The sequence below is a fragment of the Rousettus aegyptiacus genome, unplaced genomic scaffold (genome assembly GCF_014176215.1).
Source record: "Rousettus aegyptiacus isolate mRouAeg1 unplaced genomic scaffold, mRouAeg1.p scaffold_m13_p_11, whole genome shotgun sequence".
Classification (NCBI taxonomy): Eukaryota; Metazoa; Chordata; class Mammalia; order Chiroptera; family Pteropodidae; genus Rousettus; species Rousettus aegyptiacus.
The window spans coordinates 90,411,640-90,429,180 of NW_023416286.1; the positions used below are offsets into that span (position 1 = coordinate 90,411,640).

At 42.8% G+C, this 17,541-nt stretch overlaps 1 protein-coding gene across 3 annotated transcripts in view; it reads left to right on the top strand.

The window, feature by feature from the left end:
• DGKH (diacylglycerol kinase eta) overlaps positions 1-17,541 on the top strand; it is a 155,742-nt gene that overhangs the window by 96,232 nt on the left and 41,969 nt on the right. For all 3 annotated transcript variants that reach the window (XM_016158151.2, XM_016158152.2, XM_016158154.2), the window contains 5 exons: positions 633-741; positions 876-1,015; positions 4,381-4,465; positions 10,660-10,745; positions 16,709-16,808. In XM_016158151.2, the coding sequence (XP_016013637.2) occupies positions 633-741; positions 876-1,015; positions 4,381-4,465; positions 10,660-10,745; positions 16,709-16,808 (520 nt within the window). The remainder of the gene's footprint in view (positions 1-632; positions 742-875; positions 1,016-4,380; positions 4,466-10,659; positions 10,746-16,708; positions 16,809-17,541) is intronic.

Genomic DNA, 17,541 nt, shown 5'->3' on the forward strand with positions numbered 1-17,541 from the left:
CCTATAACGTAGTTTTTAGATTTCTCACACTATTTGAAGGCTGCGAAGAAGGTGCATTCAGGAGGCGGGATGTGTGGACCGTTGAGATGAAGGAAGGTAGAAGTGAAAGGATCGGCCTGAGGCGGGGGTCGGGGTTGGAGCGGGGAAGGACCACAAGTGACACACCAGCGCGGTGCGGGTCCGTGGGCCTCTCAGGAACCGCCTCAGGTGCCACCCAGTGGCGTCAGTGCCCTGGGGTCCTCCCCCTGGGTTTGTCACCTGCACGTAAGGAAATAACGCAGCCTTCTCACCAAAAGAGAAAGACCTCCGCTTCTACCCTCTCACGCCATTTACCTTGCGTTCTTCACCTGGGTTCTGCTGCTTTTGTCGTTGTTACTGTTTTCCCGTTTCTCACCTTCCTTTCCTCCGAATTGTGTCTCTCTTTCCCACTTATGACCCACTTTCCTCTTTAAGAGTAAGAGAGGTGATCTTGAGTTAAAATTGTACTCGGATTAATTGTACGGTATATAATTACTATGTAAGGGTTTTTATATTTTTTAACCCGAAGATGAATACCCATAAGCACAGAATAACAGAGAATTGGGGGAAATGGATTTTATTTTATATTAAAATAAAATACTTTTTACTTTCAGTTTAAGATTATTCCAGAAGTTTGACAACTTCCGGATTCTTGTGTGTGGAGGAGATGGAAGTGTAGGTTGGGTTTTGTCAGAAATTGATAAGCTCAACTTGAATAAACAGGCAAGTACTAACTCCTGCCGTGGCGAGCGAGCGTGAATGCGCAGCGCCATGCTGACCAGAGAAGTGTGCACTGAGTCAGCCGCCGGCCCGCAGCCCCCTGAGCCCCCCGCGGTCGCTGCTGTGCTCTCTTACAGTGTCAGGTGGGCGTGCTGCCCCTGGGTACGGGAAACGACCTGGCCCGCGTTCTCGGCTGGGGAAGTTCCTACGACGACGACACCCAGCTTCCTCAGATCCTGGAGAAGCTGGAACGCGCCAGTACCAAGATGCTGGACAGGTACGAGCCAGTTCTCTGCTCCGCCTGCCTTGAACGTGGCCCGCGGAAGTCGCCGGTGGACAGTGTAGGTTTGGCTGGCTGAGAGCCCGTGAGGGCGGAGACTGCCTGGTGTCCACCCTTCCCCTGGGGTCTAGAACAGGGACCAGCGGGGAGGAGCGCTCAGTGGCTTATCTTTTGAGTGCATGATTGAAAGCTGAGAAAAACTAGTCTAAGGAACCCACTCTGTTAAAGGTGGAAGGGCCACATTGTCACCAATTCCTTTTAGTTGCCGTTCAGGTAAGGAGAAAGCTTAAAGAGGTAATGTGGGGAGGGGGTCTTTTGGTGGGTGTCACCTTCTGGTTTCATGAAAGCCGAAAGAGACCTGTGACTTTTCGATTTTGCTAGAATCTCTCTTCTTAATTATGCACCTTAAGAATGAATTGAACCAACAGAGGACTAAATACCGGAAAAGATAATCCTCTCCGGAGACAGGGAAGTATCAGGAAGACAGCGTCTCACGGAGGAGCTGTCACTGTGTTTATGGTGCCTTTGATCATGTTGCCGCTCTTGCTCTCTGAATGCCCCAAGTATGAAAGAGAAGTCATGACGCGTGTACCCTGAGTGTCATGGAGCAGTGTTTAGGTTTAGGGAGTTTGGGTACAGGGAAAAGTAGGGCACAGTAAGCAGTAGCCTCCCCACCCCCCGTAAGTAGAAGACAAATGTCAAAATATCGTTATAAACCTGAGCTGGCATGAGTCAAAACAACTTTGATCAGATTAGCCATCTGCGGAACTCTTGCCGAAAAGAACAAAATCTCATCAGGGAGCCACCGTTTCGAAATGTAATTACTCTGAAATGAGCTATAACCGAATTAATTGTAACCTCGCCTGTCATAAAGTAATGTTGTAATGGTTGGTTCTTTTGCTGACAGAATCTTTAAAAAGAGAGCTGGGCTGTAGAGCATTTATGTGTTTATCCCAAACTGTTTTGTTTTTTTTAATTAAAAAAATTTTTTTTCAGTTACAGTTGACATCCAATATTATATCAGTTTCAAGAGTACAGCATAATCCATACCCCAATAGCCTGGGGCCGTAAAGTGGATTCAGCCTCCAGTCTTTAAAAGAGCCTGGAGGTGTTTCCCTAGACAGCTGCCCTATTCCGTGCCCACCAAACCACACAGGGTGTTTTAAACGGCTTTTTGTTGCAAATTTAAGTACCACACTCTCGTTTGATACTAAGAAACAGTGCTAGGACTGTCCTCTGCCCTGGGTGTCGCCTTGCTTTCGCCTTGTGTGTGGTTAAAACTGCTCCAGGTCGTCGGCAGAGAAACAGCGCCCCCTGTGGTGGAATTCCTTGATACGGGCCTGCAAAAAACAAGAAGGAAAAAAAGGGGGAGATTAAAAAACTGTGGGTTTTTTTTTTAAGCTAAAAAAAAGACCACTATTAGAAACATAGGAATATTTTGTTCCTGAGTTTTCTTTACTGATTTAAGAAAGCTGTTTGTAAAGAGCAGGTAGGGAAAAAATCCCTTTAATAATACTCCAAATTACATCAACTTTTCCACGTCTGTCAATTGATTGGCTCCTCAAAACAGCACTGGGCTGGCTAATGAAAGCTTATCGTGGCGATTTTGTAAAGCTGAAGATCGAGGCCTGTAGAGACAGAGTCAGAATGGCTAATGCCCTTGTCTGCCTGGCACTGCCGGTTGCTTTGCTAGATAAAGTACCCTCTCATTTAATCACCACGAGGCACCTACAGGTAGTTACTGTTATAAGCTCCACCCTACAGGCAAAAAGGCTCAGGGCTGGGTTTCTTATCAGTGTCACATAGCTGATCAGCTTGGAGCTGGCATCCTAAATGGGGCTCCAGACTCTTGCTCTGGGGTCTTTCCCTTCGATGCCCACGGGCGCCAGGGGGCCTCACCTCTGGCCTCGGCCTGGCAGGCACCAGGTACGCCCCCTCTCCTGACTCGCACTGCCACATCCTGCTGTGTCTTGGGCCCCGTTACTTCCTGTCACGGGAGGAGGTGCGGCTTGGAGGGCGCGAGGAGTCTGAGGGGGTCCCGTTTCTTTACCTGTCCTCTGACCAGAGCAGTACTCCCAGCTAGTAGGAACTTGACTTTCATGTTTGCAATGTGGTTCTCTCTCTCTCTGGATATTTACAAAGTTTAATCATTGTCCGTGTTGCTCGTATTACGTCTGTTTTCTGTGCTCGGATATAAGTTCGCTAGGGAAGCCTTTCACCACTGTATGTCCAGACCCTGGAATGCTGTCTGTCGCTTTGGGGTGTTCAATATTTCTCGCATTTGTGCTCGTGTAGCTATTTCTTCATAGTCTGTTCAAGGCAAGAGTTAAAATAATGTCTATAAGTAACTATTCAGTTTATACATCCTAACATATAACCTGTGTCTTTTGGGGAATTGTCTGGGAATTTAAGTTTTTATGGAAAGACCGATTAGTCTGAATGGTACACTAGTCTGTTTAAATACTGATGCTAAACTTGGAGTTTTTCTGTTGGTTCTATCTTGGCTTCAGCTGCGATACGCTTTTCATAAAATTCACGTGTTTCAGCACTGCTTTTATTATGCTTTGTGTCTGTGGAATCTTTTTTTCACGTCCCATTGGTGACAACAGTTCTTTCTAATTTCGAAATTATTATTTTAGATAGAATAGATCTGGAGTTGATTGCTTTTCTCTAACATGAGATGATTCAGTGTTTGCTTCGAAATTAATATTTATGGCTAATTTAAATACATTTGCTTTAATTGTGTGTTACTTATATTTTTTGCTCAATCCCATGCTTGCTTGCTTTCTTAATTTAAAGGGGGGATGTTCACTATCATTTCATAAGGAGAATTATTTAGCTGATTTTCATTTCATGTTTGTATCAGGCTGACGTGGCAAGACAGGTTGGGACACGGAGCATGAATTATTTTTTATAGGTCGTGTGGATTTATTTAATCTAGGATGTTGTTTTAGAACTTTGGGTTGTGACTCGTTAGTAACTTGTATAATCCGGTTAGCAAATTGCAGTGAGCATTATTTAAAAAGTGAAAAAAAAGTAGGAAAGTCAAGGCATTGCACCTGGCGAAGACGGGTGGGGTGTCGGACTTGTGCGTTTCTCAGTGTGGGTCATGGCCTTAAAAGGTTTGGAAGTCACTCGGAAGCCACTCATCAGCATTGATAAGATAGGACAGTCATAATTTAGGAATTTGGCGTTTTATGAGATTACCAAAATTTCATCTCTTTTCCCATATTTGGTTGTTTTAGAGACAGTAAATTATATAGTGTATAAATATATGGGCATATGTATGTATACGAAGTGGGAACGAAGTCAGTGTGTTAAATTTTAAAGGAATTTGAGACCAAAGATATTTCTCCCTTCAGGTGGAGTATAATGACCTATGAACTCAAATTGCCACCAAAGGCTTCTCTGCTTCCAGAACCTCCAGAAGAATCCGAAGAATTTTATGTAAGCCTTTAACCCTTTACCTGTTTATCATTTGAGAATGGGGCCGACGATCTTGAACAAATAAGAAAGCGTGTGAGATTCGGCGGCATCTTTCCTTAATTTCGTATTTCATCGCTTGCGGCACGGCACGGTTTCGGTTTCGTTGACTCCTTCCGGTCCTGTCCCCCAGAGGAGAGAATCTTCCACGCTCCCCCCGCCCCCACTCAGAGTGTGAATTTAGCCACATCACTCACCGTCATGGGCCTCGATACTTCTGTAGAGTGAGGCCACCGTGCCATGAGGATTAAATGAGGTCACAGATGCATGCAAAGCACCAGGCATGCGGTTCTCCTTCCCCTGCCCCAGATAGTGATCCCTGCATGCCCCACCTGCCCGCTTCCTGTCACCAGCAGGGCTCCAGGGAAGGCGGCCGATGACCGGTTCCTGTTAGCTTTACGCATCTGCCTCGGCCAAGAGCACCTGTTTGAGTATTAGGGGTTCGCCTAGCTCCCTTAAACAGTCTCCAAACACACCAGTACGAGTGGCCAAAACATCATCTAACTCCTCTCTTCCTGCTCTGCTGGCTCTGTTGAGGGTGCATCAGAACCGGTCCCCAGGTTAAGGCGGACGGTCAAGATAAAACAAAGGACGGGAGACAGCACACTTTATTCCATTCCTGCCGCAGACCGCTAATCACCGCGGTTTCTAGACGTTTTTAAAGATTCAGCATTCTGATTAAACCTCAAAGCACTGGAGATTCAAAACAGAACCTAATTTTCAAAGGATTAGTCTCTGACTCACTAAGACCATTTGATCTGTGATAGCTCTTTTTTCCCTTGAGGAAAATTCATCTGCTTATTTTACAGTGGAAATCTCCATTTTGTCATTAAGAAAATTATGATCTTGTCAAAACTAAGGAAAAGAATGATAACTAGGAACATGAGGCCATTCCTTAAAAATGCTAATTATACTTTGGAAAACTTTTTTTGATATGAAGGTGACAAAAACTTCTTCTAAAAATTTGGAAAATACAAAAATATAGTAAAGAAAATAAGAATCTTTTAGTCTTGCCATCCAGGGATAATTACTATTTAAGATGAATATATTTACTGTTTTATTTCCAGGAGCATTTTTATTTAACTTTTACCGATAATGTTATTTTACCTAATTTTGAACATAACACATATTTTTACAGGAACCAGTCTTTTTCTTAATAGTATTTTTATAAGTGTTGATGGTTTTCTCTTTCGGAGAGAGAAAAGAGGGAACTCATTTACTCTACTTATTTCAGATATCCGTTTCCTAGCGTGCAAAATAAAAGCGGACAGTTTGCTTTTACCGCGTGCGGCCACCAAATCTGAGGTACAACCGTGGCTACTTGGTAGAGACCACTTTTTTTTTTTTTTTTTTTTTTTTTAGTATCGAAGGGTTTTGGATGACACTTCATTTATTTTGATTTCTTATCAAAATATTTCCTAACACAGGGATGGATGCCTCACGATTACAGGTTAACTCCGTGCTCCACATCCCTGACTGTCGCTGTGTGATTTTTTTTGCCTTGAAAACTGCAAAAAAAAAGTATAAGCCGAACCTTCTCCCATCTTAGGCTCAACCTAATTTCCCAGTTTATAGATCGTTTAAGTAAAATATTTATCTTGGATTCCCTTATGCATGATTGTGAAGTTGTTATTATTTTGGTTTTAGAGGAACACGAGAGATGGTTGATTATCGTGCTCTTAGCTTTCTGCCGGCATCTTAGAATGACGGGGCTTCAGGAATGGTGACAGTTTCATTGATTACTTCCTCGTGGCCATAGTTAAGTAACGGGTTTCGCCGCTGCCCTCTGTACACGCTGTAAAAATGGCGCTGTCGCGATTTCCTCCAGCAACGACGATGCCGCTGTTTCATACTCAGTATCAGAAGATGTGTCGTCTGCACGCAACGTGCGGTCCCCGTGCTGTCGCGGTCCTCCTCTAGCCTAGCCCTTCGCGTGCAAGTCCGTACCCCGCCATCGGTGGCGTGTTTACCAGCTCCCTGCCGCTCCCACCTCGGGTCTCAGCTCGGGCGCCGCTCGCTCGCTCCCGAGTGCTGGTACCGTGTTCTTCCCCAGGGACGCCGCAGCCTCCTCGGCCTCCCATGCCCTCGGCACCGTCGTAGTGGAAAGATCGGGCCACGCGGATTCCTCACTCACCGTCACGTCGTCGTCTGGCCCGCCGACTGGACAGTCAATAGAAAACTCTCGTCGTGGGTTTTTGGTTTGAACACCCAGCGCTTTGGGGACCAAGGGGCCCCTCGGCATCGAAGCGCTCTGGCCGCTTCTGTTTCTCGCAAGCCGGATCCCTCCTGCTTTCCAGGGGGGATTTCAAGCATTGCGATGCAGGAGCCGTGTTTTTGGCCTCTTCTGGGTCACAGGTCCAGCGAGTCGACGGAGGCTTGTTTGTCGAGGCCCCGGTAACGACGGAGAGGCGCGGGCTGCCGCCCGTCCCGCCGTCGCCCCGACAGCACAGGCGAGCACGGCCTCGAAGCCCCGGCAGCGGAACCCTTCCTCGGGGTTTGTTTTTGAGTGGACTCTGGCAGAATCACGAATCTTCTCACTTCTGCCCGCATTCCGGCCGCTTGGCAATAGCAAGCTGAGAAGTCGTATCTTTATTTTTTTTTTCTTTTATTCATTTTAACAATATCAAGTACAAAGAAAAGACCTCCCCTTTGTCCTCAGGCCGCCTCGAGGAGTGGTTCCCAAGCCGGGTGCCAGGGCACCCCAGGGCACCCCAGTGAGCTCCGAGGGCGACCGTGAGATATTTTTGAACGTCAGAGACTGCGTGGTGATGCCCACCATCTGTGGGTGCCACACAAGCTGCCAGCTCGAGACCGCGCCGCGTTGGCACGTTAGGTGGCACCACGCTCCTTTCGATGACGTCATGTTTTTGCGAAGCTGGGTTTTCAGTAGGTGGCTGTGCTAAAAACACACGCCACGCAGAAATTTGTGTGGACTAGAAAATGAGGATATCGTCGCCCAATCCGGTTCCAAGGTTTGAGACATGTACCGTGCCTAGAGGCTTACAACCAGTTATCGAAGAAGGAAACGAGACATTTTTCCTTTTAATATATATATATATATCGTTTTTTCAAATGGTCATCGAGTTGTTAGGGTATAAATATTTATTCAGTTATTTGGGGTTAACTCCTCGTAGGTATTTCTTTTGGCCTGGGGCCACTGAGAGGAAATCCTTCAGCCATTAAGGATACTGTGAATGCAGAGAGTTTGGGACCCTCTGCTCTGGTGGGACGGACAGACAGGGAGACAGTGAGCGACATTTAGGTTCTTTTCAGGGCATGATGGTGGCACAGAAGAGAGGTGTCGTTGGCCTGGCAAGTCGAGTGAAGTCTTTACAGGGGGGTTTGTGCCTAAGCTCAGTTTTCAGCACCGAAAATGAGAAGTAGGGATCAGCCAGTTGGCAAAGAGCATCACGCAGAGCGTGATAGTGGGGACCCTGGTGACCTGGGCACTGCAGGTGACCCTGTGGAGCTGGAACGTGCAGTGTGAGGGGAGAATCCCCCCGAAGACAGGACGGGGAGGAGGGAAGGGCGGTTCGGACCGTGGAGAGCGTCGGGCATTACGGAAGGTCCCGCGTGTGAGCCGAAGGGTCTGACATTTTCTGGAAGGGAGCAGGGATCCGCTCAGACATTGCTAGGTAGAGAGGTGGCATGATCAGATTTGCGTTTTTTTTTTGTTTTTGTTTTTGTTTTTTTTTAAATCACTGGGTCGCGAAGTGGGGCTCGCAAAGGAGCAAGAGAGACATAGGAAGCCCAGTAAGGAGGCTGTTACAATGACACACTTGAGACGTGATGAAATTTGTGTTTGACACGTACAGTCAAGAAAGACAAGACTTGCTTCGGGAGCTGGGGGGGGCGGGGGGCAAGCAGCGTAGTGGGAAAAGCCCCAGCGTCCTCGGGCCTGGCCGCTCACTTGCCTGCTCTTCATTAGCTGTGGGTCTTGGGCAAATCTCTCAACTCACCTGAGCCTCAGGCATCCTGGCTGTGAAACAGGACAACTAGTTGGATAACTATACCCAGAGTGCTTAATCGCGGTGTCCGGTACTTTATAATTACCTGACCTTCCCGCCTCTGCTAAATAACGATGTAATAGGTTAACAAGTGACATCAGCAATTTTATGCTCTGACATTGAAGGTTTTTAATTTTCCTCTGAAAGAGGTTCTATTCTTTGCCTTTGGTTATTTTAATGGACAAAACCTTGGCTTTTTAAACAAATTCAAATGGAATTAATGATAGTTTAACACATTCTCCCCTACCTTGTCAGGCTTTATGACAGTCTGCTCTGTAGGAAAAGAAATTAATCTTTTCAAAAAAATATTTCCTTTCATTGCTTTTTAAAAACATGTATTTCATTTTTCCGATCTTAACTGTAAAGATTCAATTTTAAACATTTAGCCCAGGAGTTTAATAAAGTAGATTTGTGAGTCAGTGCAATATGGTGTGAAACTTTGAGGTTCCTCCCCTCCCCTACTTCCTCCATGTAAAGTTTGTGGTCCGGCTTTGACAGAAGTACAGGAGACACGTAGAGGTAATGGAGTGCCGTGGCGCTGGTGGCACTGGGTGTGGTCGGGAATGAGGTCCCTTCAGGAGGAGACCAGTCGGGAAGGCTGTATGGTCAGGGGGTAATTTATCTTCATTTAAGTCTGAATGAATTGACACCGATCAGTAAAAGGCAATGAAAGGGTGTCTGAGTCAGGCAGAAGAGCAAAGGAGGACAGCTTGAATGGAGCAGATGGTTTTCACTGGAAATTTTTGAGCTGTGTGACGCGGAATGGGTTTGAGGCAAACGTTTGATAGAAGGCTCTGAACACGAGGCTGTTCAAATATTGTGCACATTTTCACATATTAGGAAGACGTGTTCTTTCAACACAATGTTAAAGTGTGAGTCAAATAGAAAAGGGACAGATACAAGACTCCTCGAGCATTCGATTACATCATTCTTTGAGAGAAGTATTTATTGACATGATGGTATAACAGTGTATTCAGCATTTTTAAGAACTTTTTATTGAATTATATGTTCAGAGAAGTGTACATATCATAACTATACAACTTGGTAAGTTTCCACAAACTGGATGAACCCATGTAATCAACACCCAGATCACAGGGCAGTGTTACCGGAGACCCCGAGCCCGCTCATGCCCCCGTCCATCCACCACTGAACCCCCCCCCCCATCTCCCACCCAGATAACTACTGTCCTGACTTCTAACGGCATAGATGAGTTTTGTCTGTGCGTGTACTTTACGGAATAGAATCGTTTTGTATGTACTCATTTGTTTCTGAATTCTTTCACTCAGTATTACATCTGAGAGACTCATCCATGGTGTGGCAGAGTTGTAAACCATGCATTCACATTGCCCTATAGTGTTCTGTTGCACAAATACACTCCAATTTGGCACCTGTCACAATCTGCTACCTGTGCAGTTTGTTACAATTTGAATGCTGCTGTGAACATTCTGGCGCGTGTCTGTAGGCGACCCCACATCTGTAGGTGAACCCACGTCTGCAGGCGAACCCACATCTGCAGGCGAACCCACGTCTGCATTTCTTTTGGGCGTAAATGTGAAGCTGCATTGCTGGGTCCCACCGTATTAGGCACGCATTAGCTTGAGGAGACACTGCCCACAATTTATTGAGCGTGGCGTCAGCTTGCTCTCCCACCAGCACTGGGCGAGAGTTCTGTTGCTCTTGCAAATACTTCGCATTTCCCAGTCGTCGGTACTGTTTTCGTTTCAGCTACTCTGGAAGGTGTAGTGGTTTTACTTTGTATTTACCTGCTGGCCAATAAGGTCGAAGACATTTCCACCTGTTGATGGACATTTGGATACCTTCCTCTTTAAATTTCTGACCTTTGGCAGCATGTTTTGTTGGGTTGTCTGGCTTTTTGGTATTCACTTGTCGACGTTCTTTATAGATTCACCATGACATTTTTTTTTAAAAAAAAATTATTGTTTTTTAATGAGTTTCTAAGTTAAGAATTCCAGAAACTCAAACGTTTCACAGAAAGGAACTGTTTCGCTCGTTTGTGTAATGACTCTTCTGTGTGTTTTCATTGTAGCCATTGCCCTGTGGTCACAGGTGTCATTTTGAAGCCAGGATAACTGAGTTACATTCTTTCTAGCAACAATAACACAATGTGTTTTCTTATTTTTATTTTTTCAGATGACAATTTACGAAAACTCGGTCGCAACTCATCTTTCAAAAATCCTCAATTCTGATGAACGTGCAGTGGTCATAGCATCTGCCAAGTGAGTTATGGAGCTGAAGTCATGACATAATTATGTGGGGAAAGTGCAAGGAAAGCCGATTCCTATGATTTATATCATTTCCTTGTGAATTTCCCCCCAGAATATTAGCAAAGTAGCTCATAGAGTTAGATATACTAAATTTGCATCAATTTTTAAAAAAAATTTCTTTAGCATCATATTTATAGCAGAGTACATGTAGAGGGCATATTTTCATGCTTAATTTGAAAGATTTTTGTGAAAAGGCACAATAAGTGTCCAGAGTTTAGTTAATCTAAGTTCCTATTTAAAGGAATATTTATGATTAATTATAATATGAAAAACACATTTCATGGTAATTCATTATTTCGGTGACCACCATATTCAGGAACTCTTCACATTGGGAAAAGAAAATAATGATGAGATTTTTTTTTTTTTTTTCAAAATGACATCCCTCAGCGTGTTTAAATTGCATAATTACGTTTTAATTCGGAGTTATGAATTCAAGTAAGTTGATTAATTTTTTATTCAATTTTAGTTGATTCTGTACATGGAGCCAAAGCTACTTGATTTCAGTACCCCACATATTGGTCACAAGAACTGGAAAGTCAGCTACAGGAAGGGATGAAACCAGCTGAAATTTTCAGCTGATCAGCGAAAGTAAAAGAACGCTTGAGGATTCTGGCTTAACAAAGAAACATTAGTGTTATGGAGAAAGAGGCAGAAAAGAAAGGGGAGAAGTTAAAAAAAAAGAGAATGGGGAAGTGGTAGAGGAAAAAGTTCACAAACTTTAGTAAATTAGGTATTTAATTTGCAAATAAACCAAAGGAAAACGAGATAAATCGGTATACACAAACTTGCTTGTGACAGAAGTACAGATGTAGAGACAGGTGTTTTGGAGGCTGTAGCTCCCAGGAGCAGGAGACAGGGCTGAGCAGGAGGAAGAGGGCTGAGTGACCTAAGGCGGGGAAGCATGGGCTGCCCAGACGGGCGGGTGGGCCACGACGCCCTTCGTTGGACAGGCAGTGCTGCGGTGGCATTTTTGGATGCCGTTTGGTTCGGTGTCATTTAATGAATTGTGTAGCTTTCTGGCGATAAGTGCGGGTCTCCAGTTTGTCCCAGGCCTGGGCACTCTGCATTGTCTTTCTCGCCTTGGGCCAAATTCATAAACCTCAGTTCAGTGTTTCCTAAGTTTCTTCTGTAAGGAAGACATTTGTATTTATCACCTTTTCTCTGCAAAGCAAATGCTTCTTTAGAGGACGTTTTAGAGGGCATTGCTAGGAAAGATGGGAAGTTGAAGTGGAACCTTTTCATTTTATATCAAATTATAAAAGAATTATTCTTTAATATAGTTAAGTAAATATTTTACCTGGTCACTTTTCATACTTAGGATTTTAACAAAACCTTAATATTGACCTTCATGGGTTTGGTATATTTTGATTAATGCCTCCTACGTATTTATATTTTTTTAAATCTTTATTTTTTAAATTGAGATTTAATTGACATAGAACGTTGTATTAGTTTTTAAGTGTGCAATATAATAATTCGATATATATACACATCGTGAAATGATTACCGTAAGTTTATTTAACATCCATCAGCTCACATACTTGCATTTTTCTCCTTGCAATGAGAACTTTTAAGATTTACTTACATATTTTTAATTAAATGGAATTAACGTTATGAAATTTGGACGGACGCAGACAGGACCCTTTCGGCAGCCACCCCTTTCCTCCTTACCTTCCTTAATCTCAACACCTGTGAGGTATAACATTTTTAGCCGTGGGAATCTTTTTTCAAATAAAATCTTAGGCAGAATTCCAATATTAAATTAAAATAGTGGAGGATGCTGTAGTCCAAGATTTGCAGAAAAACTCGTGAATCCTAGAGTAAAAGGTAACATATTTGTCTTTACTATCGCAAACAGTTAGTCATTTGAACATTTAAAAAATTGAATCTTATACTTCTAAATGGTGTTTGCATCAAGCATTTGTGGAATCTTCGAAGTATTTCTGCAAAATAACTTGAAAACTCCTGGAGCAGGTCACAGCGTTGCACTAAGCAGGCGTAAATCTGGGGTCCCGGTCGAGACTCCGCATTCGCCAGCTTCGTGACCTATGTCTGTTTTATCAGGTTTGAGAATGCAAGGAATGCCAATCCTTCCTCCCTCATGGAACTGATAGAAGAACTAAGTTGAGTAATAAAATAAATAGAGCGTATAAACTAGAGCACTGGAATAAATCATTAAATCGTCACTTCATGTTTTTACCCAATTACATTTCAAATGATCCTTTGACCTTGGCCTGGCTGCTTGTCCAGGCTCTGCTCTCAGCCTTCGCTTCGGATTTCTCCCCGACTAGCTCGTTTGCCTTTAAGCAGATTCTGTGCCAGCCCTGGTCCCCAGTCGTCATTCATCTGTACCCCTAGGCCTGCCCAGCTGCCCCGTCTTTATGACCCCAGATTAAAAATCTCAGGGATTGGACTTAAAGGGATGCACAACAGAAAAGAGAGGACAATATGTAATAACTTTGTACCAGTGATATGATGTATTTTTATTTTAATTTTAGTTACGGGCATTTTCAAACATACATAAAAGTAGAAAGTAGTGATTTCCCACTGTACTTTTCACTTAACTCCAGTATTTATCAACATTTTGCCATACACTCCCCATTTTCTTTTGCTACATCTCTAAGCAAATTCCAGAAATCATTTTATTCTACTTTCAGTATATGTATCTAATAATCTTTTTATAAAAGCTAATTAATAATACTTCTGCATTAATCTATTTCCCCCAATTATCTTGAAGGGTTTTTTTTTAAACAGTTATTTTGTTCAAATCAAAATTTAAACAAGGTTCACATTGCATTTAGGTGATCTGTCTCTGTAAGGTTTATAAAATCTATGCTAGTTATCCCTACTTTAAAAAAATTTTGAGGTGTGACCTATATGTGGTAAAGTGTCCATATCATAAGGGTACAACTTAGTGAGTAGAACAGATAATACACACACATCCTCATGACTACCACCTAGATAAAATAAAGAACTTCCTTCTTCCATTAATACCATTTGATTAATACAATATTAAGGCAGAATGTTTTAACCTTCTTATGCATGTATATACTTATTTCAGAAAATAGTAATTCCCAGTATTCTAAGCTGTTTTTAACTATTTTTAAAATGTTGAAAATGCTAATGGAAAAAGCTATACCTGTTAGCATAGCTAATACATAGGTTAACTAAAGTAGTTAATATAGGTTAACCAACATAATGTCACCATTTCTTTGACTTTGGAATTTTTTAGGTTCAGTACGATAATGTAGTTTATCTTCTGGGAATCAGAAGTACTAATTAGCAGCCATAGGTGTCATGAATAAAAATGAAAAGCATAGTTACTAAATAAATGCAACTTGTTCTGTAGACAAAACTTTTCAAAACATGGGATCAGCTGCAGGAAAAAGATAATAAGATTGGAAACATTGTCATAGAACCAGATGAATCTGGGATGTGTAATCTGCCGTAGAAGTAATTTTGGCAACCCCCTCCTTGGGAAAATGAGGCAAGGCAGGTAGTTCTTAGACTCTTTCCTCAGAACACCTGGATAGCTAAGGTTTACTTTTCCTGTTAGGAGTTGATACTCCTAGATCACCTTTAATTTCTGATTGAAACTTTTCATCTCAGTTGAAAAACGAATTTTTCAGGTTCTCGTCGGATGACCTGTGCTTGCCGGTACATGGTTATGTTTCGGCACCCTGGCCATATTTATCTTAGGGTCTCGTTTGCGTGTTTCGTGGTCATTTGTCCCATTTTAAAAAAATAGTAAGTGGAAAACTGGTAAATGAAGGTGCCACTACTAGTGCTAAGAAGTGTAGATCGTACGTATAATACAATTGAGATGATGGCGGAAGTATCAAGCGTGGTAAGTGTGGAATGTGTTAGCTTTCAGTATAGATCTGGTGCGCACACACTGTTGACTACTCACCTTCAAAGGAGTGTGAAATTAAAGGGATAACATGTTGGAAATATTTCATCAAAATTTTGTCTTAACATTAATTCAAGATAGTATTAGGGATTTAAAAATTTTTTTTTAACTCTGTGGGAAAATCTATCTTCCACGTTCTTTTATTTGATTTGTGCACATTCTCTGGAAATCTTTATGTATAAAAGCAGAAAACTGTGTCTCAGTTGGAGAAACTCTTCTACGTTAACTATAGTAAATACACGTTAAAATTGTTTTTCTCCAATTTTGCAAGTTCCCAGTTGATGTGACTTTGGAATCATACTATTTTAAATGTCTTATTTCTGTTTTTAAAAATTATACGTTCACTGTTTAGGTGTAATAAAAAGTTAGTTCGTTTCTCCAGAATATAAAATCCTATGACTTTTGGAGTGCGGAACTTAACAGACCATAACGTAGACCATTTCTTCTGATTCTTTTCATGCCTTTTGTGGCAAGCCTTCTCCTAGCCCAGACTCAGACTCTGTTCTCCAGGCTTCGTCTGCCTTAAGCCTGCTGCTCCTTAGAATACTAGGTGGATGGACCGGCAGGCTCGGTCCCCGGGAGTTAGTAAAATACAGCAAAAGTAGCTGTGATCATGTTATAGCACTTACAGTCCCACAAATCCAAGAAAAAATTATATCGAGACAGTGTCATAATAAGAGGCCCCCCCAAAAACAAACAAACAAACAAAACCTCTCTATTTTGGAGTTACATGAAGAGGAGGATGTGTCAGTGTGGGACATCTTAGAGAAACTTTCGGTCAGGCCCATAGAAGACCTTAATATTTCAAGAAGTTTCATAAAAATATTATATGTGAACCAAAAAGACAAAACACTATGTGAAGCCCATGAATACAACTCTAATAAACAGTAAGCTACATTCTCTGTAGAAATTTGAGTTTAAAAAGCCAACCAAAAGGTTGAGGGTTAGGAAATGCTACATTTTGTCCAAATGAAATCTGGAAATGGTTGAGAGATGAGAGACGAGAGAGAGAGAGAGAGAGAGAGAGAGAGAGAGAGAGAGAGAATCCTGTATCTATTGAATGGCTCAATTTCATAATACTTAAGCTTCTGGAAACTTAACCATTATGTCACTCACATACCAGAGAAGTGAGTATAACAGCAAAAATAACTGCTAGACCTGTTTTTTTTTCCTTCAACTTTTTCAATCTATACCAACGATAAAGAGAAATGTTTTTAAGTACTCTGATTCTGTTTTCAGCATCACTGTTAGCCTTTGCTGATCACATATTACCTTTCTGTTGACCATCATTTTTAATCCAACACCAGTGCCAAAGACTTTTGAAAGACAGGTTTATTAGTGTTTCAGATCATTTTTTGTTTTAGTCTTTTTAGTTCTGTTTTAAAAAACTACACGTAATTAAACGAAACAAACAAGAAAACTATATATTGCTGACACTAACAAGACCTAAATTAAATTCATCTTCCATGTTGTCTTGAGGAAAACAATGAATAAATATACAGAAAGTGTAACTCAATGCAAGCGAGTGGCGGATCGATCTTTAGCTGCATAATGCACGGTCTCTTTTCTGGGACAATGTATTATCAAGATAGCCATAGGATGTGTGGCAGAGCAAAGTGACAGTACAGGTGACAAGGTTTTCCTTTGTTGTTCAATCCTGCAGGTTCCGTTATTATGAAGATATATAATGCATATAGGCGATAACACTTTTTAAAATGGGATCTAAAAATACTCTCATCAAGATATAATTTAAGTATTTGACAAAGACTCGTTATTACCTTAAAATTACTTTTATTGATGTCGAGCAGAGTTTCTTCATGTGTCCCTTTACCTTTTATCAATGGGAACGCCTTGCAGTTATCGGGACGTGTCACAGAGCAGATAGTGACACCGATGGTCCCGGTGTTCTGGCAGTCTGCTTAGTCGTGCTTCTTTTCAGTATCTTTATAAATCAGAGCAAATCGGGTTACCGAGTTTACCGAAACTGCACAATTTCTTTTCTTCAAAGGATACTCTGTGAAACCGTAAAGGACTTCGTTGCCAAAGTAGAGAAGGCTTACGAAAAAACGTTGGAAAACGCAGTCGTAGCCGATGCCGTGGCCAATAAAGTAAGGACACTCAGTCGGGGCGTCCAGGGTTTTCAAAGTGTGAACGTTGACCTTGCTTTACAGCTACGTGGACTCAGTGATTTTTCCTGCCAGAACATCATAAACCAAGGGGAAAGTGACTTTTGATTCAGATATGAGGGTTTGAAAACATTCTGCTTTATGGCGACCTTTTAGGATGTAGGAGAAACTGCATCTCTGGAGGCCTGCCGACAAGTCGAATTTAGCGACGCACTGGGTGACAGCTCGAAGGAGAAACGCACAACATTCGGGGTGGCCGGCGACAGCGCCCAGTGGCCGGTGTCCCAGCGGGGAGGGGAAGGGCTTTCCATTTCCAGGCAGACTGGGGCCAGTCGGGGTCCCTCCCAGCACAGCTCCTCAGGGGGCCTGGACGTCACGGTCCCCAGTCCCTGTCAGGGTTCCGTTTCTTACGTTGCCTTTATCCTCACAGATTTCCCTGCTTTGTGAGCTTTCTGAGGCTTGTTACAATAAGAGCAGTTTGCTGACCGTCAAAGCTACTGCTGTCTTTGCCTTCTTGAGTTCTTGACGGGGCGTTTGTAGAAAGGCTTGGTGGCTCTCTCGGGCACGCAGGGAGAGGGGTCACCCCAGGCGCGTGCCGTCCGTGATGGTGTAATTGAGGGGAAGGAAAGAAAGATTTGAAACACACATTCGCGTGGAGCCGTCCGTCTCTTTCTCATGTTTTTCTACCCTGTGGAGAGCTGCAGAAAACCCTCTC